Below are 19,529 nucleotides of genomic sequence, written 5' to 3' on the forward strand. Positions count from 1 at the left end.
ATCCAGAACACTCAGGTCTTCTGTTTCAGGTCGACTTTGTGTCCCCAGAATCAGAACAAAACATGGAAAAGCAGCATTCAGCTTTTATGTTCCAAAGAACAAACTTACAGGAGACTGCAGGAATGCTGAAACCCTCGGTTCCTTTAAATCAAGCATAAAAACTTTATTTAATTTCATCACTACATTGTAACTCTATTTTAAGTATATTTTTTCTTTAATATGCCACTGCACTGTAACTCAATCTTTTTTTTTTATCTTTACTTTTTATGTTTTCATTATGTAAAGCACCTTGAATTGCCTTGTTGCTGAAAGGTGGTGTATAAATAAACAAAGCCCTGCTCTGTTGATTGTTACTGTAGGTGGAACTTAATACATAATCTGAAACACCTAATTTTGCAAAACAACAACTTGATGTTTGTGACTAATTTGTATCACCTCTGACTCATGGTATAATATATAATATGAAATCACTAGTAACACCCACTCGTAAGACGTCATGAAGAGTTTTTGTCTCAGTTGGGAATCAAAAGTACTTGTTTCCTTCTTTTCCTCATATCCTGCCGTATTTGATTCAGCCAAAGTTGTGTTTCACTGTGAGGGATTGTGAAAGATTATTCCATGTTCAGAGTCAGGTCTCCGTTTGTACATGACACTGTTTTGGTGTGAGATGTGCTTTCCATATCATGGCACTCCACACACACACAACAATGTCATTTTATGTGTGTTATCTTTAACATTGTGGAAATTTGTTTAAACTTTGTGTCGGCCAGCCTTCAGTAAAACAATCATATGACTGATGATTGCTTCTAATGTCTGATGCATTCATTTATTTAGCTCTGCACTGCTCTTGTCTGCAGATAAACCGCTATAGAAATCTGGCAGTTGAATTTTTCCACTGACATTTAATTCATTTCCCCTTAATATCGTCAACGATGGCCTGTGTTTCTGCACAAGCAGACAAAATATTAGTGACCTGTGAGGGTGGTGAGCGTCGACTCTCGTATAGTGTGACCACAAGTTTCACTTTTTTTTTTCTTCCTTACTTTTTTCAGCCACAAGAGCTGGGTCTCTGTGTGAGAGTGCTGCAGTGTTGGAGCATGTGGCAGGAGACCTGCTACTGCTATTGCCACTCAGATGTAGGCTCTGACAGAAAGATCTCTCTACTGGGACTTACAAAACTACATCATTGATGGATGTCTTCAATTAGAAATAGAAAACATTTATGTAGCAAAAGTACAGGAAACGCATTTGCTTCATTTCTCCACTACCAACAGCAGAACTTAAAAAGGTTTTTCACGAGAGGGTTATTTAATACTAAGTATTTCCAATTCATCCCCATATCAATATTCGTTTTTACACAGAAGAAGGACAAATTAAAGTATTATGGCCATGCAAATCACAGTCAAAACAAAAATCGCTTGAATGCACCATCTATAGCTGATTGAAAGTGATGCAGTCTTGTAAGCATAACGACAGGCTGAATTAAACTCCGTTGAAAAGATTCCTGTAGGCCTCGCGGTGACACTAAGGAGGTCTCATGAGTCCTCAATCCCCACGGCTATAGCTCTCAAATGGAGCTTTACCCAGAGTTCTACCTAACTTTGCAGCATAGGCACAAGGGATAAAGACATGTGTCATTTTCACTCTAAATTTACAAGTGTTTCAGCTTTTTGCATCACAGACTCCTGTGTTCGCTACATTCTGCTCTGCTTCATCTCGGCATTAGAGTGGACTGGGGAAACATGAAGGATGTGGTGGTTTGCTTGGCTCTGGATGAGGCAATAAGCCAGGCTCGTCTCGGCTATCACAAGTGGGGGCACGCTTCTCCTGAGAGATGGGTTTTGTAAATGGACATGGTGGCTCTCGATGGGATTTTGTGTCATCTGACAGCTGAGCAAAGTTTTCAATGGCTGACAGATGATAGACACCAGCATTGTTTGATGTGGTCTCTGAAGTGAAAACATCAGAGGCAGAGCTCGAGGTAATGCAATGAAAGAGCGACGCAAAGTGTATCAAAAAAATGTAAAAATGAGGCGTGTAATTGACTTAAATACTGTGTACAGAAAATGCACACATCAACTTGTTAACTGTGAGTGCAACACTGTCAGTGGTAGGTAGCTGTAAAATCCCACCAGCTGGTGGTAGGTGGAAAAATTCAGATCATGGTTTTGACTAAAATCCCATCCAAAGCTAAGAATGTTGCCACTCTGCGTTGTGACATGGCAACAACGTTGTCTGTTTGGAAACAAGGAGAACTTTGACCAAAGGGATACTCTGGACAAAGATCAAAGAAATGCATATTTGAATTGCATATTCACTCTCTCACTCTCCATCTTTTTTTTCCCTTTTCCCAAATAAATGAATATACAGAAGCACAACAATGGATAACTCTATGCATGACGGCTGAATGGCTTCACTGTTCTTCTTACTCTGAATCTTCTTACCGTTAACACACCAGCTGGGTGGTGAATAGCCACATCTACAGTTTGCCCTTCCATCCGGTGTGAAATCTAGAGCAGTGAATTAAAATGAATGACTTGGATCCGTTATTGTGAAATCTGGCATGTGGATGAGTCTGTCTATCTGTCTGTGTGTTCAACTACTGTATTTGGAGTCAAAACAGCTTTTTATTTCCAACTTGAAAAGCCAACTTGGTTTCGATACAAAAAAGTTAAACATTTTGCAATTTACACGTTTTATGGGGCACTTATAAAACAGGAGTAATTTCGGAGGTCTGCTAGAGACAGTGATTACACAATTCACCTGACCTTATTAAGATGTTTGAAAGCAGTTTAATCTTCACAAAATAACACCTTAATAATGAGGCTTCACACTTCACACAGTTCACAAAGTATATATAGTGACAATTTGTCCAGTTTTATCTGTATTTTGTTATTTAATGAATAATGAACAATCAAAATGCTTTGTAAGAATCTGGACCAGCTGGTGTTATGGAACTAAGGGGAATCTAAAAATTATTGAAGGTGTATAACATTAAAAAGAAAAAAAAGAGCAAAAAGTTGACTTACATTTCTGATTACAGCAGTATACCAAGCTGAAACTTTTGCTTTCTTCCATGAGTCTAACAATAAGTTAATGCAGGGTCCTAATTTAATCATCATGTCAAAGATAATCTTCGTGTGTAATAAAGGAGGGAAAGTGTCAGAAAAACGTTGAAAATGAACAGCATCAATTTTCACAGTCAGATGGCCATGATGGCACCATTCATGTGCCATTATGCAAGATTCAGCACCAATCTTCACACTGTTTTAGTTTGCATATGAACATGCAGATCGGTTTTTATTGTTTGCATGTTTGTTTTTGTTATTTTTTTATAAGGAAATGAGAGCATATATTTTTCTTGTGTAATGATTATGGCTGAAAGGAATACCATAACTACCTTCATGACCTGGGAACCAGTGATGGACATAGAAATCAATCAGAAAACTATATTTAAACTCTTTGCTACTGTGAGTACTGTAACTGAGCAATTGCCACTGGAATTGATAAAAATATTATGCATATCATCCCTGAAAGATTGTCAGTTGTTGTCATCTCTGTATTTATTATAAGTGATACAATGGTGTCAAAAAAAGAAAAAGAGAAAAACAATAAATCCAAGACTGCAGTCATCATATCAGCAGATCATGTTTCAAGCAATAGTTAACGGCATGGCAGCATAAATCCCTCCAAACATGTACAGTTCCTTTGCAAATACTCCTACAAAACTCAAAATCTCAGCAATTATGAAAAAGTTTAACAGAGCTTTTAATATTGCATGAAAAAGAGCCATCTGTTATATAATATTAGTTATGTTGTGAAAGGGTCTGCACAATTACCAAGAGGCAGATGGTGTGCAGCAGCTTCACATCATAAAAACCAGCACATCAGTCAGCGGATACACCAAATGTCCTGCTCAAAATTAGTGGCAAGAATGGCGCACATGTCTACCCTGATATTTGAATTATGCAATTACAATTGGGCTATGTCAATCACAATGGGATTGTAGTAATTTTGGTTGAATGCAAGACTGTTCTTTATTTGAACTAAAAACACTTTTTGGTGTCGTTTTGGATAGATAGAGGTTTTGTAAATAGTTCCAGCCATTATACTTTGTACATTAATGACTTTAACAGAGAAAATGTCCATTTTAGCATCTGTGTTTCATTCCAGATGATTAAGTTACTGTTGAAGCCTGTGTATACTCTAAAGAAGTACGCTAGCAAACATGAGTATATGGTATAAAACAGGCTACTACAGAACTCAGAAAAAGCAGAAAACAACTCAAGCGTATTCTGTGGTACCATTGATGTCAATAAGGTCAATCACCACAGCTTTATTAAAAGTCACAGGAGTCTTGCAGTGCCTTTTATTCATCCAACAAAAATAAGCCTGGCTGTTCTAAGTGACACAAAGCACACAGCATCTCTGAAGAAGGTCAAGCTGTCTCAGACCTGAGTGATGGCATGAAATAAATAAAGCGAGCAAGAAAAACAACACCAAGCTTCAGTTCAAGCTTTAACATATTGCTACAGGCTCCTGTTTAGCAAAAGAAGATAACTATCCAATTTACACAGCGAAGGAAACAAAAGGCAGTTTGAGTGTCCAAAAGCCATGCCTTGATTTATTGTCTCAGTCTGTCATATATTTTTTTCTTCCCTTCCATCAATGATGAACACACCATTTATTCATCCTGGCCTAGTCAGACACTTGCATGAACAACTGTATCCCCAACTCATCACCATGAAAAAATGAAAAAATACTTCCTCTACAGATTTCCCATCCATTCTAATGAATAAATCGCCTTTCCATACATCAAGCTGGACATTCACTAACCCGTAAAACCTCAAAGCAGGGCCAAAATCATTCTCATAATGATGTCACATTACTAGTGTTGGCTAAAGCCAGCATTAAACATTGGCTTGTATAAGCTTCTTCAAAATAACAGGGAGATGCAGTCAGCTGAACCTTTCTCATATGGTGCAAAAAACAGCAAAAATCCATAAAAAATAACTTTCTTTTTAATTAGCTTAAACATTTATACATGGGGACATTCTGTCTGCTCCTCGGGTCTTCCTAACGTGATAATTATATGAAGTGATTATATCATCTGAAATATCTAAGAAGACACCAAAAATGTAATGGAAAAGCAAAACGCTACCTCTCTGTCCATGTCACCCGTTCTAAGGGAGACACCCCTGGGAGTTGCACTACACCGTGGATACAGAATATTTGATTTCTATCAAATCCCTGACAGCCACTCTGTGGTGTGCCGCCACTCTCTAACCCTCCCACGCCCCCCCTGCCACAATCCTTTCCCAGATGTCCATCAGCATCATGTCTGCAACACCCCAGCTCGTCATCTTCTGTATTGTTTTGTTGGACTCACTCAGATATACCCTGAATACATCATGTATCTAAATAATACTTGTTTAATCTCCAATGCTGATATATTTAAGTCTTATTTGAGCCCTCAAATAAATATAGTAAGCTAAGCATAGGATAAAATTGTTGATTCAAGGAATATTCCACTGCACCAAATAAAATGATCATTTTAGTGACTGAGCAGACGGGGCCACGGACTGGATGTGACAGATTTAAGACATGAGTATTAAGGTTTACGAGGTTTATAAGGTTTTCCATGTTTCAAAGAACCTGAAATACAAATAGTTTTATGCAAAACACTGAAGAAAAAAAATAAACTACAGCAAAGGACATCATCATGGGAAAGCAACAGGATGCCATTAAACCTGCTACTAAATGTTGCCATAAATTGTTCAGAAACTGTTGGTCACCTCAAGATTATTAAACAATATGTGACATAGTTGTCAGATTCAATATAAAACACTGAGAAATTCAGCCGGAAATCCAGCCTGTCATGTGTTCAGTGACTGCAAATGTTTGGGTTTACTTTTGGAGTCACAAATATCAGGGTTCATATCACCTGTGAGAACCCCGAGATGACGAAATGTCCAGTTACCGACCAGCACACAGCACGCTATGTTGTCATTGTCACAGAAAAAGATCCCCATACCAGAGGTATGGCAGATATTATAGTACACACATTTTTAAGAAGTAGGTTGTTTAACACGTGTGCTTGCTTAGTTTCAGCTTAGATACCTTATTATAACATTATAGAGTAGCTTTTTTAGATGCCCTTAGGAACAGAAATGTATGCATTTCACGTGATGAGTAAGGGAGCCATTTTATGAATAATGAACTATTTTTACCCCCAATTCTCCCTGTAGAAAAATGAGTACAGTAGCACTGACATTTAAATGAATGTTCAATATTCAGTGTTCTGTAATCCTGTGTATTTCTAGTGGGACTTTATCTATTTGTTTTATTTAAAAATCTAGTTACTGATCTATAGCTGGTAATTTCATTCATCTAACAATAGTTGTACTGCTATCTGTGAACTAATTGGAAGACCTTTATACCTTATTCCTAAACTTTTAAAATATAATATCTCCTTTGATTAATTCATTTTGCTTGTTTGAACACTGAAAGTAGGATTATATGTAAAGATGATTTACAATGTAAAAATAACTAGCTGTTTTCACTATTTCAGCACTTGTTTCCATATTAAAATTTGTCAATAGTCTGACCTCACAACTGCCACTTCGAGACACATGCCTGAGCGGTCATATGCTTTCACTCACACTTGTTTTGACCTCAACTTCAAAGCAGAGCCAAAGCTCTTAGTCTAAAATGGATGGTCTGGATGTTGTTCTCTCCTGTTGACCGTGTCATGTCGTTAAGATGCACACCGTCATTAGCTGATGGTGTCGTCATCCATTACAGAGAAAAAGAACGACAGCAAAGCTGTGGGGGAAATGTTTCTAGTTTCAGTACGTCTCGATCATCTGAAGGACAATTCCACTTCCTTTCTTGCTCTGCCAGTACATATTGGTAACTCACAAAACTGAAGGTATATTTTGATCCGACATCTGCTTCATTATTATTTTTTTTTAATTGGGTAACAAGTGCTTAAAATAAAGTTATTGTGTTAAAAAAAAATATTTTTCACATACATAAATGTTTCAATAAATCACATGCTTCTTCTGGTGCTCAACACTTTGTATTTCCTGTTGTCATATTGCACTTTAAGAGGGATGACTACAGATCCCACCGTATTTCACCTAAAGGCTGTTAACTTATGTTTCAGACAGCCAAAATTCGCACTGTGTAAAGGGGATCGGGGGTGGGAGCTCCCTGTGGCAGATGGAGAATCTAAGGTTAAGCTGCTAAATGCCAGACGGGATCATAACAAACTGCAGGGCTGTTAGGTAATTGTGTTTCCTTTGTATAATAATTGTAATTATACAGAGAGCACAACTGCCAGCGTATTTTGAAGATGGCCTCTACTTCACAAAAGGCAGCCAGGCAATGGGTGCATGTACATAATTTAGAAGATTGCAAACGTCTGGTGGAAAATCAACTTCTTATTGATAATCATGAGGACATGCAGAGACAATGCAATTTCTTTAACTTGCATTTTCTTTGGAGGTCATTACATTTTTACTGGGAGCCTAATTCGTGGTTATTGTGCAGAGGTTGCGCAAGCTCGACTATGTTGACACAGAAATCATACTATGCTTTGAAGTAATACATCTTTTTTTCTTCAGAAAAAAAAAGAACTTGCAAAAAGAAATATACAGAAATTCAGCAACTGAAAACATTTTCTTTGTAACAGTTACAGCCACAAATTGCTCTATTATCGAGCCTATGCACTTATGGCACATTTGGTCCAATCTAGCATCTTTGGTTTTCTTTATATTTTTCATTTACTTCAATGAGAAATGTCTTAAGGTAAAGAGAAGATGAGAAGCAATAATGAAGACACTGGAGGGTTGGCTATAGGATTAAGCCCTCGGCAATTTTTCATGCTTTCACATGAGGCTGCTTTGAAGTGACTATGCATTTTTGAAATTGAAACTTAAAAAATAAAATAGTCAAAAGAGCTTTAAATAGCGCTATCTGTCGGTTTTGTACTATGTAGTCAAAAGCAAAATATAAATCCCTAAAGCACAGACAAAACTAAAGGTAATACCAAGGTTGGTAGTTTTAAATAAATAAATGACTGCAACAGTAGAGAAACATATTGGTGGTCACATGGCCACCTACTGAGAGTGGTTGTCAAATTTATCTATGCGACTCCATGATCAATTAGCATGACTGATGAAGATAGTTCATCGTCGCTATGGATCCTACTGATGCCAGGAAAGGTGGGAAGACAGCATCTCCTCCTGTAATGTCAAGGTTTTGTTTCCCTCTTATCTAAACTTGAAAATAGAAGTATTTTCTATTCCCGCTCTTTTTTTTCCTCGTGATTCTCTATACCTGCTGTCTGTGTGTGTGGAGGGGGGGTGTTGGGGGGGGATTACCTAGCACAAGACATGTAAGACATAGTCCCAATTCATTGTCTTTGAAAGTTAATGGGAGAAACCTGACTGAGCTAGTAGTGATTCAATAGAAGTTCACAGCAAAATGAAAGTGAACTTTCAGAAATATTTACGTTATGTCTTTGCGCTAATATTATGTGGCAAGCAATTACATCTGTATTCAGAATGACTAGCCTAGCCATAATTGAAAATGACAGAATTCCTGGCTACAGCACAGTTTTATTAAATGAAGAATGCCATACAACTTTTTTTATACTTGGCAAGACTGAACAATGAATACCAATTGCCTGAGATGACCCAGTCACATGGATGAAACACAACTGTGATGATAAACATATGTTACAGCATTATTATTGAAATTCACTAGTTCTGTGCTGATATGATGGTGGGAAAATCGTGAACATGTGTTAAATTATAAATGTCACTTAATTTAAATTGGACATCTGATTGTTAACATGTATGCAGAATGATACTCATTTGCTTTTAGGACAGAGCCTTTAAAGGATGCCCTTTTCTGCCTCGCACAATGCAACTCTAAAAAACGGAAAACAGCATTCCTACAGCAACGTCAAAAGAGACCCAATTCATTACAGTCAGTGAGATTGGAGGGTGGGGGGGTGGGGTGGGGGTTCATTAAAGCTTTTGGTTTAAGCCAAACCCATTCTGAATATGTAAATATCTGTGGCACAGAGAAAAGCACAGCCAGAGAAAATCAAGGATGGAGGATGCGAGAAAAAAAAAGGGGAGGAGGAGGAGGAGGAGGAGGAGGGGAGCTGCATGAACAAGTGAGTGAGCGATCAAGGGAAAGAGAGCAAGAGAGTGAGGGAGAGAGAGAGAGAGCACTCTGAATTGTGAGTGGCTTACGACACTCAGTGAACAGAAGGTGCTTCTGCATGCGCTGTCAGTGTACTGGTCTGCTGCAAGGGATTGCGCGCTCCTTTGCTTCCCACATTTACTGCCCTGCCTGCCTACCAGCACCAGCCTTCAGCAGCCTCTTCCAGCTGGCTGAGAAAAGCAAGGGAGTGAACGAAACCTGCGAGCCACAGGGGATGCGAGCTGCCTCTAAACCGATATGAACCATTGAGATGACAAGGAATACTGTTACACAAGAAAACAGTGAACAGGCTTCATCCTCTTTAATTTCTTTTTCTGTCCTCGCTTCCGACACCGAAAGAACGATAAACAGCTTGAATGGATTTAAACATTACAAGACAGTGATTTCTTCCTGAGATGGATGATAATACATTTCGACAGATCTGCTGAAACTTAAGCGGAGAGAAGAGAAGGAAAAGAACAGGACAGATATTTTGAAAAATTTTCCAGTGGTCTTTTTTTCCTTTTTATGGTTGTCTCTACGTCCCTCTGATCATTGCAGCAGAGGACTGCGGAGGAGCAAAAGAGACAGAGCTCATGCATGCAGACAGGGGAACTTGCACTTCCTATCATCTCGCTGAAAGCTACTTGGATTCCTTCTCTTTCTGGCTCTTTCACTTGAAAAGAACTAAGACATTGTAAGCCTGCCAAGGATCTGGTGTCCGCTGAAAAGAGAGAAACACTGGGGGGGGCAGAATTTGTACCACAGTGGGGTCTTTTTTAGATGCGTATACATAATTAGTGTCGGGGTACAAAGCAAGAAGCTGAATGGAGATTGTCAGCTTTTGGATAGGGGTGAGTCGGAATCTTTTCGAATAAGACTGATTGGTGAGGACAATTTTATTTTTCATCCCCTCTACTCTCCATTGACTGCCTGATATCGAACATGAGCAACAAGACTTGATCTGTATTCTTTGCATTTTTGGACTCCCTCCGTGGACTGAGTAAAAGTAATATACTAGTGTCTGCAACCGAAATACCAGGAACTAAAATAAATAGTTTATTTAAATATGATGTGATGCATATGATCCAATAGCTGAAAAAAACAATATCCAGAGTGATTCAATGGACATTTTCTCCCTTACATTCCTGGATATTTATGCTAATGGATTTCCTCCTAATTGGACTGTACTTAAAGTGGCCACTGAAGAAGCCCCCTGGGTTGATACTGTGTTCATTGGGCATTTTTCTAAGAACCGTTACCTTGGTAGAAGGGGTTTGTCCAAAGCTGTGCCGCTGCGACAGCAAGCTGCTGTATTGCGAGGGGCTAAACCTCACAGACATTCCCCGCAATCTAAGCAGTGCCATGGGCCTGTCAATGAGAGAGAACAACTTGACCGAGTTGCGTGAAGGCCAACTGGCTGGTCTGTCACAGCTAACCTGGCTTTATCTAGATCACAACAGCATTGACATTGTAGAGGAGGGTGCATTTGACAGGCTAAGACGAGTCAAGGAGTTGGACCTGAGCAGCAACCGGATTGAGAGTCTGCCAAATGGTACCTTTAGACCCCTTCCAAACCTGCGTATCCTGGACCTCTCATACAACAGACTGCAGGCACTCGAGCCTGACCTGTTCCATGGCCTTAGAAAGCTTACCAATTTGCATTTGCGCTACAATACTCTCAAATCTGTGCCAGTGAGGATTTTTCAAGACTGCAGGAGCATGCAATTTCTGGACTTGGGATACAACCAGCTGCAGAGCCTGGCACGAAACTCCTTTGCTGGCCTCTTCAAGCTGACCGAGTTGCATCTTGAGCACAATGAGCTGGTCAAAGTCAACCTTGCCCACTTCCCCCGCCTCATCTCTTTACGTACTCTGTACATGCACAACAATCGTGCCACCATTGTTGTCAATACCTTAGAGTGGACATGGCATTATTTAGACAAGATTGACCTGTCAGCCAATGAAATTGAGTACATTGAGTCACATGTTTTTGAGAGCACCCCCAACCTTAAAGTGCTGATGCTCGACTCCAATCGTTTGACCTCTGTGGACCAGCGGATCCTGGATTCGTGGTCATCTCTGGACAGCATTACGCTGGCAGGGAATGACTGGGAGTGCAGTCGCAATGTGTGTGCCTTGGCCACTTGGCTGAGTGCCTTCCGAGGCCAGCGTGACAGTTCCCTACTGTGTTCAAGCCCCGACACTGCACAGGGCGAAGACGTGTTGGATGCCGTCTATGCTTTTCAGCTATGTGAGGATTCCCCCATAGAGGTAACCACAGCAGGCTCATATGCCTCTACAAGGGATCTGGCCCAGGGTGGCTCTGTTTTCTTGGGTCCATTCACTCCAAACCCTTATGAGGGTGAGGGTAGTGAGGTGGTCACCAGTTCCTTCACAGTCACAGTGGGCTATGAGGATCCGGAGAGTACCATGCAGATCCACAAGGTTGTGACTGGTACCATGGCACTCATTTTCACCTTTCTAATCATAGTGCTCATGCTGTATGTGGCATGGAAGTGCTTTCCAGCTGGAATAAGGCAACTGAGGCAATGCTTCACCAGTCAGCGTCGTAAGCAGAAGCAAAAGCAAAGCATGCAACAGATGGCTACAATTTCTACACCGGAATACTATGTCGACTATAAACCTAACCACATTGAGGGAGCTTTGGTGATCATAAATGAATACGGCTCTTGCACTTGCCAACAGCAACCATCTCGAGAATGTGAGGTGTGACCTTGTTTTTCGAGTAAGTCTTTACCAGTGATTATGTGGATATAGAGTAAATCCATTTTGGATGCACTGGGGAGGGGTACTTTATGGGACAAAGGGAATAAGTGGATCCTTTGGACGCTTTTTACTCACTGTGATGTGGAGGGAGTGTGCTTTATTTGCCTGACTATTTTGTGGTGGATATACTGCTACTGCTATCTACTTCTGTTCTGAAATCACAGGGCATAATCAGGACCTGACTGTTGGACCTGTTGATGTTCTAAAGAAACACAAAGGAATACATTGTGGGCACTGAGGCTTTTCTCTCGTGGATGGATATTTGAGCTTTAATGCGTCTTTCTACTACAGGACATATGAATATTGTCAAAAAAAAGTAAATGGGACCCACGAGAAGAAAAGAGAGAAAGAGAGAAAAAAAGCCTTTGTATTATGGTACATAAAATATTTGATGCGCATTTAAAATATCAAGAACATGTTTAATTAAAAATGTAAAAATTTAAGTCTGTGTAAAATATGTTAAAAGAAGATGTGCAAGTGTGGACAAAAATGAAAATGTGATAATCTATTTCTTTTTTAAGCAACAAAAAATGTTTAAATAAATGAACTGTTATTCACAGTAAAGTCACTTGGAAGTTATACGCCTGCCACAGAGGACGAACAGTAATTGATGCAGATGTGCTCATTGACCAGAGAGCCTCGACTGCAGTGTAACAAAGAAAAAAAAAGAAAAAAATGGAAAAAGTATTAAAAAAACAATGAAGTCTAAAATAAAAGGGGCGGAGGGATATCTGCATCTCATCTCCGATGTAAAATTTGTGGTCTGAATTTAAGATCTCTGTTTTAGTCACATTTGTTGGTTTATCATTCATTGTGTTGACTTACCATTAGTGTAAATTATTTCCCATTGCTTCTTTGTGAACAAATGCAAAATGATCCATTTAATTTTCATCAGGCAGAATATTATCATTTTATTATACCACTATTTGTGTAGCATCCAAGTAAAGTAAGTAGATTGTCAAATATCTAAAGCTATGCCTTTCATTGCCTCTTATCACACTTTGGCTGTCACAGAAGAGTGTTGCCCCATTTGACCAAATCAAGCACACAAAACAAACAATCATCAAGACCATGCACACTTAGATCAAATTATAATTCAAGTAGTATCACAACCACTGAAGAGATTATCCACCAGCTTCAAGCAAGATTTGCACATGCAGTATTCGCCACAGTGTTTTTATGTGATGTGAAATGTTTGTTAAAAAGAAGGCCATTTAGAGGTGTGTGTATATATCCTTCTTCCTCTGGTGTATATTGTGCAAATTAGTGCACTGGCAGATGTTGTGTTTCCTGGGTCCTTTGACATGAACAGTATGCTGTGGGGAAGGAGAGGTGGATGATCCGAATGACTGCAGAAACAGGGGTTCAGACTGCTCTCTAGTGTGCATATTCTCATACTGTGGCTGCATTTTACACATTGTGCACCATGTTCTGCAAATTCCCACAGCTGGGGCAAAATTGATATACTGAATTTTAAACAGCCTTTTTGAAAATAAGATTTTTTGCATTGTTTTGTGTTCTTTTGCGATAAATTAAGATAATGTTTACAACTTGTAAGTCAGCAGGAATAAAAATGTTTTAAGAACTCAATGACAATCATTACATAATTCGCTCAATAATTTTCTTTAAATTTTCAAGTAAATCAAAAGAAAAAGAGAAGGAAATGTAGATGGTTATCCTGCTTTCTTTAAATATACAACAATGGATCTAAAATTAACAGAGTGAAGTTAAAAAGGGTTTTGTGTGTTTTTAATTGGCATGGGATGAATAAGGTGGTACAGAGTTTGGAGTTTAGCCCAGTCTGAGCAGAAACACAGTTGATTTAAAGTCACTTGAGAGGTAACAACCAAACTATGAACCTACTCATTATCTACCATGTGACATTTCTGAGTGAAAATCCCTGTGAACGTTCTCTTAAGACTTGGCCAAAATGTTACAGGAATTGGCTGTGAAGATTTAAAAAAGCAAAACACAATAGACTGACACTGATACCTCCACCAAATTACAGTCCCCTACTGCATCTTATAGAATTTCTCTCAAGTAATGTTCTACACAAAATTGTCCTGTTATTGTTGGGAATTCTGTTTTTACTACTACACCGAAGCTAATTTCTGAGAGTTCATCTTCATACATATCTGATCCTGTGTTTCAACCGAGGGTGGGCTATTGTAAAGGACCAGAGCAAAATAACTCTGTATTAATCATTACCATCAAACCAATAACTGGAAGAGAGTGAAAAATAAAGGTGAAGAAGCTGCATTTACTTGTCAACATGAAATATAGGGCCCACAATGCACTTTCATCTTTTTGGCCATTAACAGGTTGATTAACTCATCTGAAAAACCTTTAGTGCCATCAGGCAGTGCAGCAGTAACAAACGCTCTGAACTCTGCAGTTCTTTGTTTAGAATCATGTTTTAGGGTGTGAAAATGACTCTAAGCTGCCATATGGGATTTATGATCCACTTCCTATTTATGGTAGCAAAGGTGTCTCACTCAACATGGCTGTTAATCATAACCTGCCATATCACGTGAATGCAAATGACTGCTGAAGCCACCATGATGGGGCTGAAGATTTATTCCGTACTCTACATCTTGACATCCTGTCCAGAATTTCACCCTCTTTAAATCCTTCACGGCCCCATGAACATGCGACTGCAGGGTAAATTTGAGGTTGTAAAGCCTCATTTGTATAAATATTGGATGGTGTCTGGCATAGAAGCTAGTACTGGCACCACTATTGATTTAATTTCACTCTTTTCTTAAACAAGCAAACAGGCCGAAAGGTGATGGAGAATGGCTCTGAATATTTTAAAAGCTTTGAATCTTAAGGGTTGACATTAAAGTACTTCAGAGCTCTCATCTACTCCCTACTCACCTTTACCTTCAGTCTCTAACTCGTGCGAGTCTTTGTGTGAACACACAGCGAACCAAGAGAAAAACATCAATTCATCTAACTGACAACAGATCAAATCTCTGCTTGACCCAAGCCTGGTGTGATGATTCCCTGAAGGGAGATATGAGCTCTCGGACAGCATCCATTATAAATGCCCTGATTGATGATGCTCAGTAGGAAATCAATACAGCTGAGTGGTAACCAAAATGATCACAGCGATAATAAATGTATTCCTCCCACCCTCAAATTTTTCCTCAAACTGTTGGTAACAGATGAAATGTATTATTTATATGAAAACCTATAAGTAATTTGGTGAATAATAAGTAATTCATGTGCAGGATTGGGGACGCCTACACAAATCAAGTTGCTTTTAAGCAGAAAAAACATGTTATATTGTACTTTTTCCAAAGATACGTGGAAAAGTTGCAGTTTGCCAGCCAGATGATATTCAGGGGATGTGTACACAGTGCATACTGTATGCAAGTAGGTCTGATATAATTGTTTCTTGGCTTATATGTAGCACATTAAATATCTGCTGTATGCACATGCAGTTATGTTTGCATAAGTGTGGTTAAAACACGAGCCAACAGATATGGAAGTGAAGGTTATGTAAAACCACGATAAAGGCCAGTAACTTCAAACGCTTGGCTGGAAAGGAAGTTACTGATGTATGGCGTAAAGGCCCCATTGATTAAATCGTACAATATGGAAGTAGTGTGAGGTGCATGAAATAAGCCATTTTGCGAATATGGTTAAAGTTAAACAGAATCTGCAGATTCAAATTCCATGAGTAGATGGGGGCAAAATTCCCAATAAACATGCTAGCCATGCTATAAAGTAGCAAGTGCTACAATTTGCACCGTAAGAGTCCTGAGACTTGTTCATGAATGGTTTTACGTTTTCACGGGTTAAATAAAGAAAAATAACATACAAAAATGGCCAAAAAAAGGGAGGGGAGGTGGGGGATAAGACAAAATGTCACTGCAGATGTTTAGGAAACAGCTTGCATTTCAGCTCGAGGGTCCTTGGAGATGCAAGCAGATCCCTAAAGAATAAATTAACCTGGCTTCCTGTGAGAGGTATTGATCCAGCTACATTTTGCCTTCTCATTGGGATTGGGACTGTGCTGCATAATAAACACTTAACACCCCCTCATAACTGGATGGAGAGCTAAATCATGGGTGGTGGCATGTACTGCAGTGAGCTGTTAGAAGCTGGTGATGACTAACGACAATGTGTGGGTGGCTTTCCACAGCTTCTTTCATAACAGGTGGGGTTATGATGATCAATATTCTAAATCATTATTAACATTATCTTTAAAATCCAACTTTTTTGTGTATGTGTATGTGGGTGGGGGGGGGGCACGATGTTTTTATTACTGTACAACCCCTTCTATTGTCCGCTTTTTCTCCCCCCAAACCCCGATGATCATTGATGTCATTCCACTGTAATAAAGTCCTGATGGCCACTGACAAAACCCTGGATTTATAATCTACATATACAAGGTATAACCCTATACAAGGGGGGAGTAAATCAAAATAGGATACAGGCAGGGAATTTTGGAACTAAATGTATGAAAAAAAATCCTCTATTACAAACAAGTAACACACTGTCAAAATAACAACTTGGGGAAAAAATGGCAAAGGTCCAATAGGGCAGTATAATTATATTCATTACTCAGGCTAACTCTCCACGGCAGCCTGTAGGTCTCTCTAACCACTGCTTCATTTACATGCACCATACCGGAGCAATGCTGAATTAATAACAATGACTCGGGAGTCATTATTCTAACATAAATATGAAACAGTAGGAAGAGTCGAAGAATCTGAATCTGAAACTGGTTAGAAAATAGCAGTATGGTTAGCAGTCGGACATTATCACACATCATACTGAATAAGAGGGTGGGAATGGAATAGGCCCTTATTATTGTTATTATTATTATTTTGTTATTCTTTTTTTTGCTGGTAAACTTCATGCTATGTATAGGATTAGCCTATACTGATGCGTTATCTTGCTTTTAGCATTAACATTAGGGTTAGTCTGTGAGATAATACATGGGCCAACAACAGCTGGGCCGTCATCTGGGACTCCATGTAACCTGTATAAGAGCAGATGTGGGTCAGCGCCTAATATTCAAAGTATTACCATGGCTGATCTACAAAGCTTTATCTAGGGCCGGACACAGGATTTTCTACCCATTTATTATTGTTATTCATACCATCACAGAAGCACATTGACACCACTTATGAGGAATAAATTATATCTATAACCTCAGCTAAAAATGTTAAAATCTCAGAGTTGAATGTATCTTTAGAACACAGTTCTATTTATCATGAGTCATTAGTCCAACAAATGCTCATATTTAATTATCACCTAGAGAAATGTGCCTAAAACCTATTTCAAAGTCCACAAAATGAAAAAAGAACAAAGCTTTGATGTCGGCAGCTGAACTTGTATTTCAAGGAAACTTAAAATATTGTCTGCCAATATAGGAAATCATTTGAATAATGAGAAAGTATTTCCTGCATTATCAAAGTTGTGTTAGCTGAATATTCTGAAGGCATATTTATGAAACACTGACACATTATAATACAACTAGCTGAACTAAATACCGGGGCCTTGAAGCTCCTGGTGTTTCCAGTCAGCATAATTATATCCTTGCTATTACCCTCGTCCACTAGTCTCTCACATCAGGTCATAGAAAATGTTTTATCTTTCATGTAAAATTCATTTATTTGAGAGATGTTAAACAATTCTAATAGAGGCCCAGCCAGTGTTGCAAACAACTTGTTTTTAAAAAGGTTAAATTTGGACTTAATTTAAGTCATTCCATAACCCTCCATTTACTCTTTTTGAGGGGACGCTTTGGACATATTTCATATTAAGCTGTCATTATCCTTTTACAAGGTTTTTTCTGGTTCAGTGTCGACTTTCATACAGATGGTCTCTCTATGTCTTTTAAAACCCTTTAATGTATTTCAGAATCCTAGTTGAATCAGTAAGTGTAAGCTGTGAAAGACTATAAAGCAGCAAAGGAAATCAAAATGTTTCCAACAACATGCTTAAATGATGGTACATGGCTCTTGTTTGGTTTCAAACCAAACATGTTTATTGTTAATAAAATAAAAAGTCAACCTTTTGGGTTGATATGGTGAGATTATTCCACAACAGCAAATGGACTGGCAACAGGGCTTTTTCTGGACAGGAAAAAAAAAATTCCGGTCAAGTCTTTAAGCAAATCAAATTTGTAAATTATCTTTATAATTATATTTACAGTACCTTGATACTCATACTTGCAGGTACTGTGGTAATTTTTGGTCTTCTCGGACACTTTTTTGTCTAAATATATCCACAACCTTTTTTCTCTAAGGGTTAGATAATTTTTACCCAACCCTCTCTCACCTCCCCTCCCAACCCAAACCCGTCATACACTTTGAATATAATAATATGGCTGTCAAAGGTTCAAATAGGTCTGGTTTCAGCAATGGACGGTTACTTCATATGAAGATTCAAACCATTGCAACCTAATCTACTATTCATGCTTCTGCATTATGATTATGCAGAAACGGTATAAGGGTATAAACACTAGTCTTATGATCTTCAGAGACCTCCAAAGGGAGACAGAGACTCCAGGTTGGAAATCAATGGATTAAGCTCCATATACACTTGGACAATTTGTTCCTTGTCTAACGTTAAAACACAAGAGAGTTTCTAAGCCCTGGAGAGCAAATCATCATTAAAAAGATGTTGTCTTGAGATGCAATCAGTTTCTAAATATGTGAGTTTCTAAATAAGGTCAGTTGAAATGTTTAATCCCTGTCTCTAAAGCATGATTTATGCTTTTGCATCACGACGATGAGTTGATATAAATGGATTGTGCTTGTTGTGTTGTATCACCTTGTTATTACACAGTGAAATGCTTCTTGGTGGTGTGAGTTCTTTCTCATAGAGCTGTACCATGCAGTACTGGGCTTTGTTTTGTTTACTCGCTTCATATATTTTAGATATGGTAACTGAAACAGAGAAAGTATAGTGCGAGTCGGAGATGATAAATGTTGAACAATAGTTACTTTTGCTGAAAGTACAGTACTCTATCCAGTGTTACAATGATGGGGAACTATTAGTAGATGGAAATATGTAGCTGAAAAGTGTGATGTCATTAGTGGGGGTTCCAGGACGTTTTTCAGGGGCCGGACCATTGACGCGTGTCTCCATTACCAGGAACAGCCCGGCAAAAGAGGCTTTCAGGAAGCTTTGCAGGGCGAGATACATTCCTGTAGAAGGAGAGCTAATCCGCTCAGGTTAGAGCTACCTGGAGGGGTCTCTGCTGATCGGGTATTCCAAATTATGTTCAACCCTCTCACGTGAACGCAACTCATTTAAATAATTTGGACCAGAAACATTTTGCTCTAAGTAGATTTGATGAAGATAGAGATTACGAAAAAAAAACAAAAAAAACTATAGATGAACCGGCGGGAGGTCCAGGCCTCGTTGGTGTATTACGCCAATGAAACGGTCCAGCTGTTTTTTTCTTTTAATCTCAATTGGTATCACTACGGTGTATGTTAAAACAGCAAGGGAAAATGCAAGAAAAATACCGTCTGTGTTTACTTGTTTATTCTTTC

The 19,529-nt window shown here is 38.8% G+C and overlaps 2 protein-coding genes across 3 annotated transcripts in view; one reads left to right on the forward strand and one right to left on the reverse strand.

Moving 5' to 3' along the window:
- Positions 1–19,529, reverse strand: part of ctnna2 (catenin (cadherin-associated protein), alpha 2) — a 375,232-nt gene that overhangs the window by 155,252 nt on the left and 200,451 nt on the right. The gene's annotated exons all lie outside the window — the stretch shown is intronic.
- Positions 9,292–17,639, forward strand: lrrtm1 (leucine rich repeat transmembrane neuronal 1). The gene has a single exon (XM_061741180.1). The coding sequence runs from the start codon at positions 10,378–10,380 to the stop codon at positions 11,953–11,955; it is 1,578 nt and encodes a 525-aa protein (XP_061597164.1). The 5' UTR covers positions 9,292–10,377; the 3' UTR covers positions 11,956–17,639.

This window comes from Cololabis saira, chromosome 1 (assembly GCF_033807715.1).
Source record: "Cololabis saira isolate AMF1-May2022 chromosome 1, fColSai1.1, whole genome shotgun sequence".
Taxonomy (NCBI): Eukaryota; Metazoa; Chordata; class Actinopteri; order Beloniformes; family Belonidae; genus Cololabis; species Cololabis saira.

Excerpts from the sequence above, each read along its gene's own strand:
- lrrtm1 (XM_061741180.1), top strand. The coding sequence starts at position 10,378 with ATGCTAATGGATTTCCTCCTAATTGGACTGTACTTAAAGTGGCCACTG.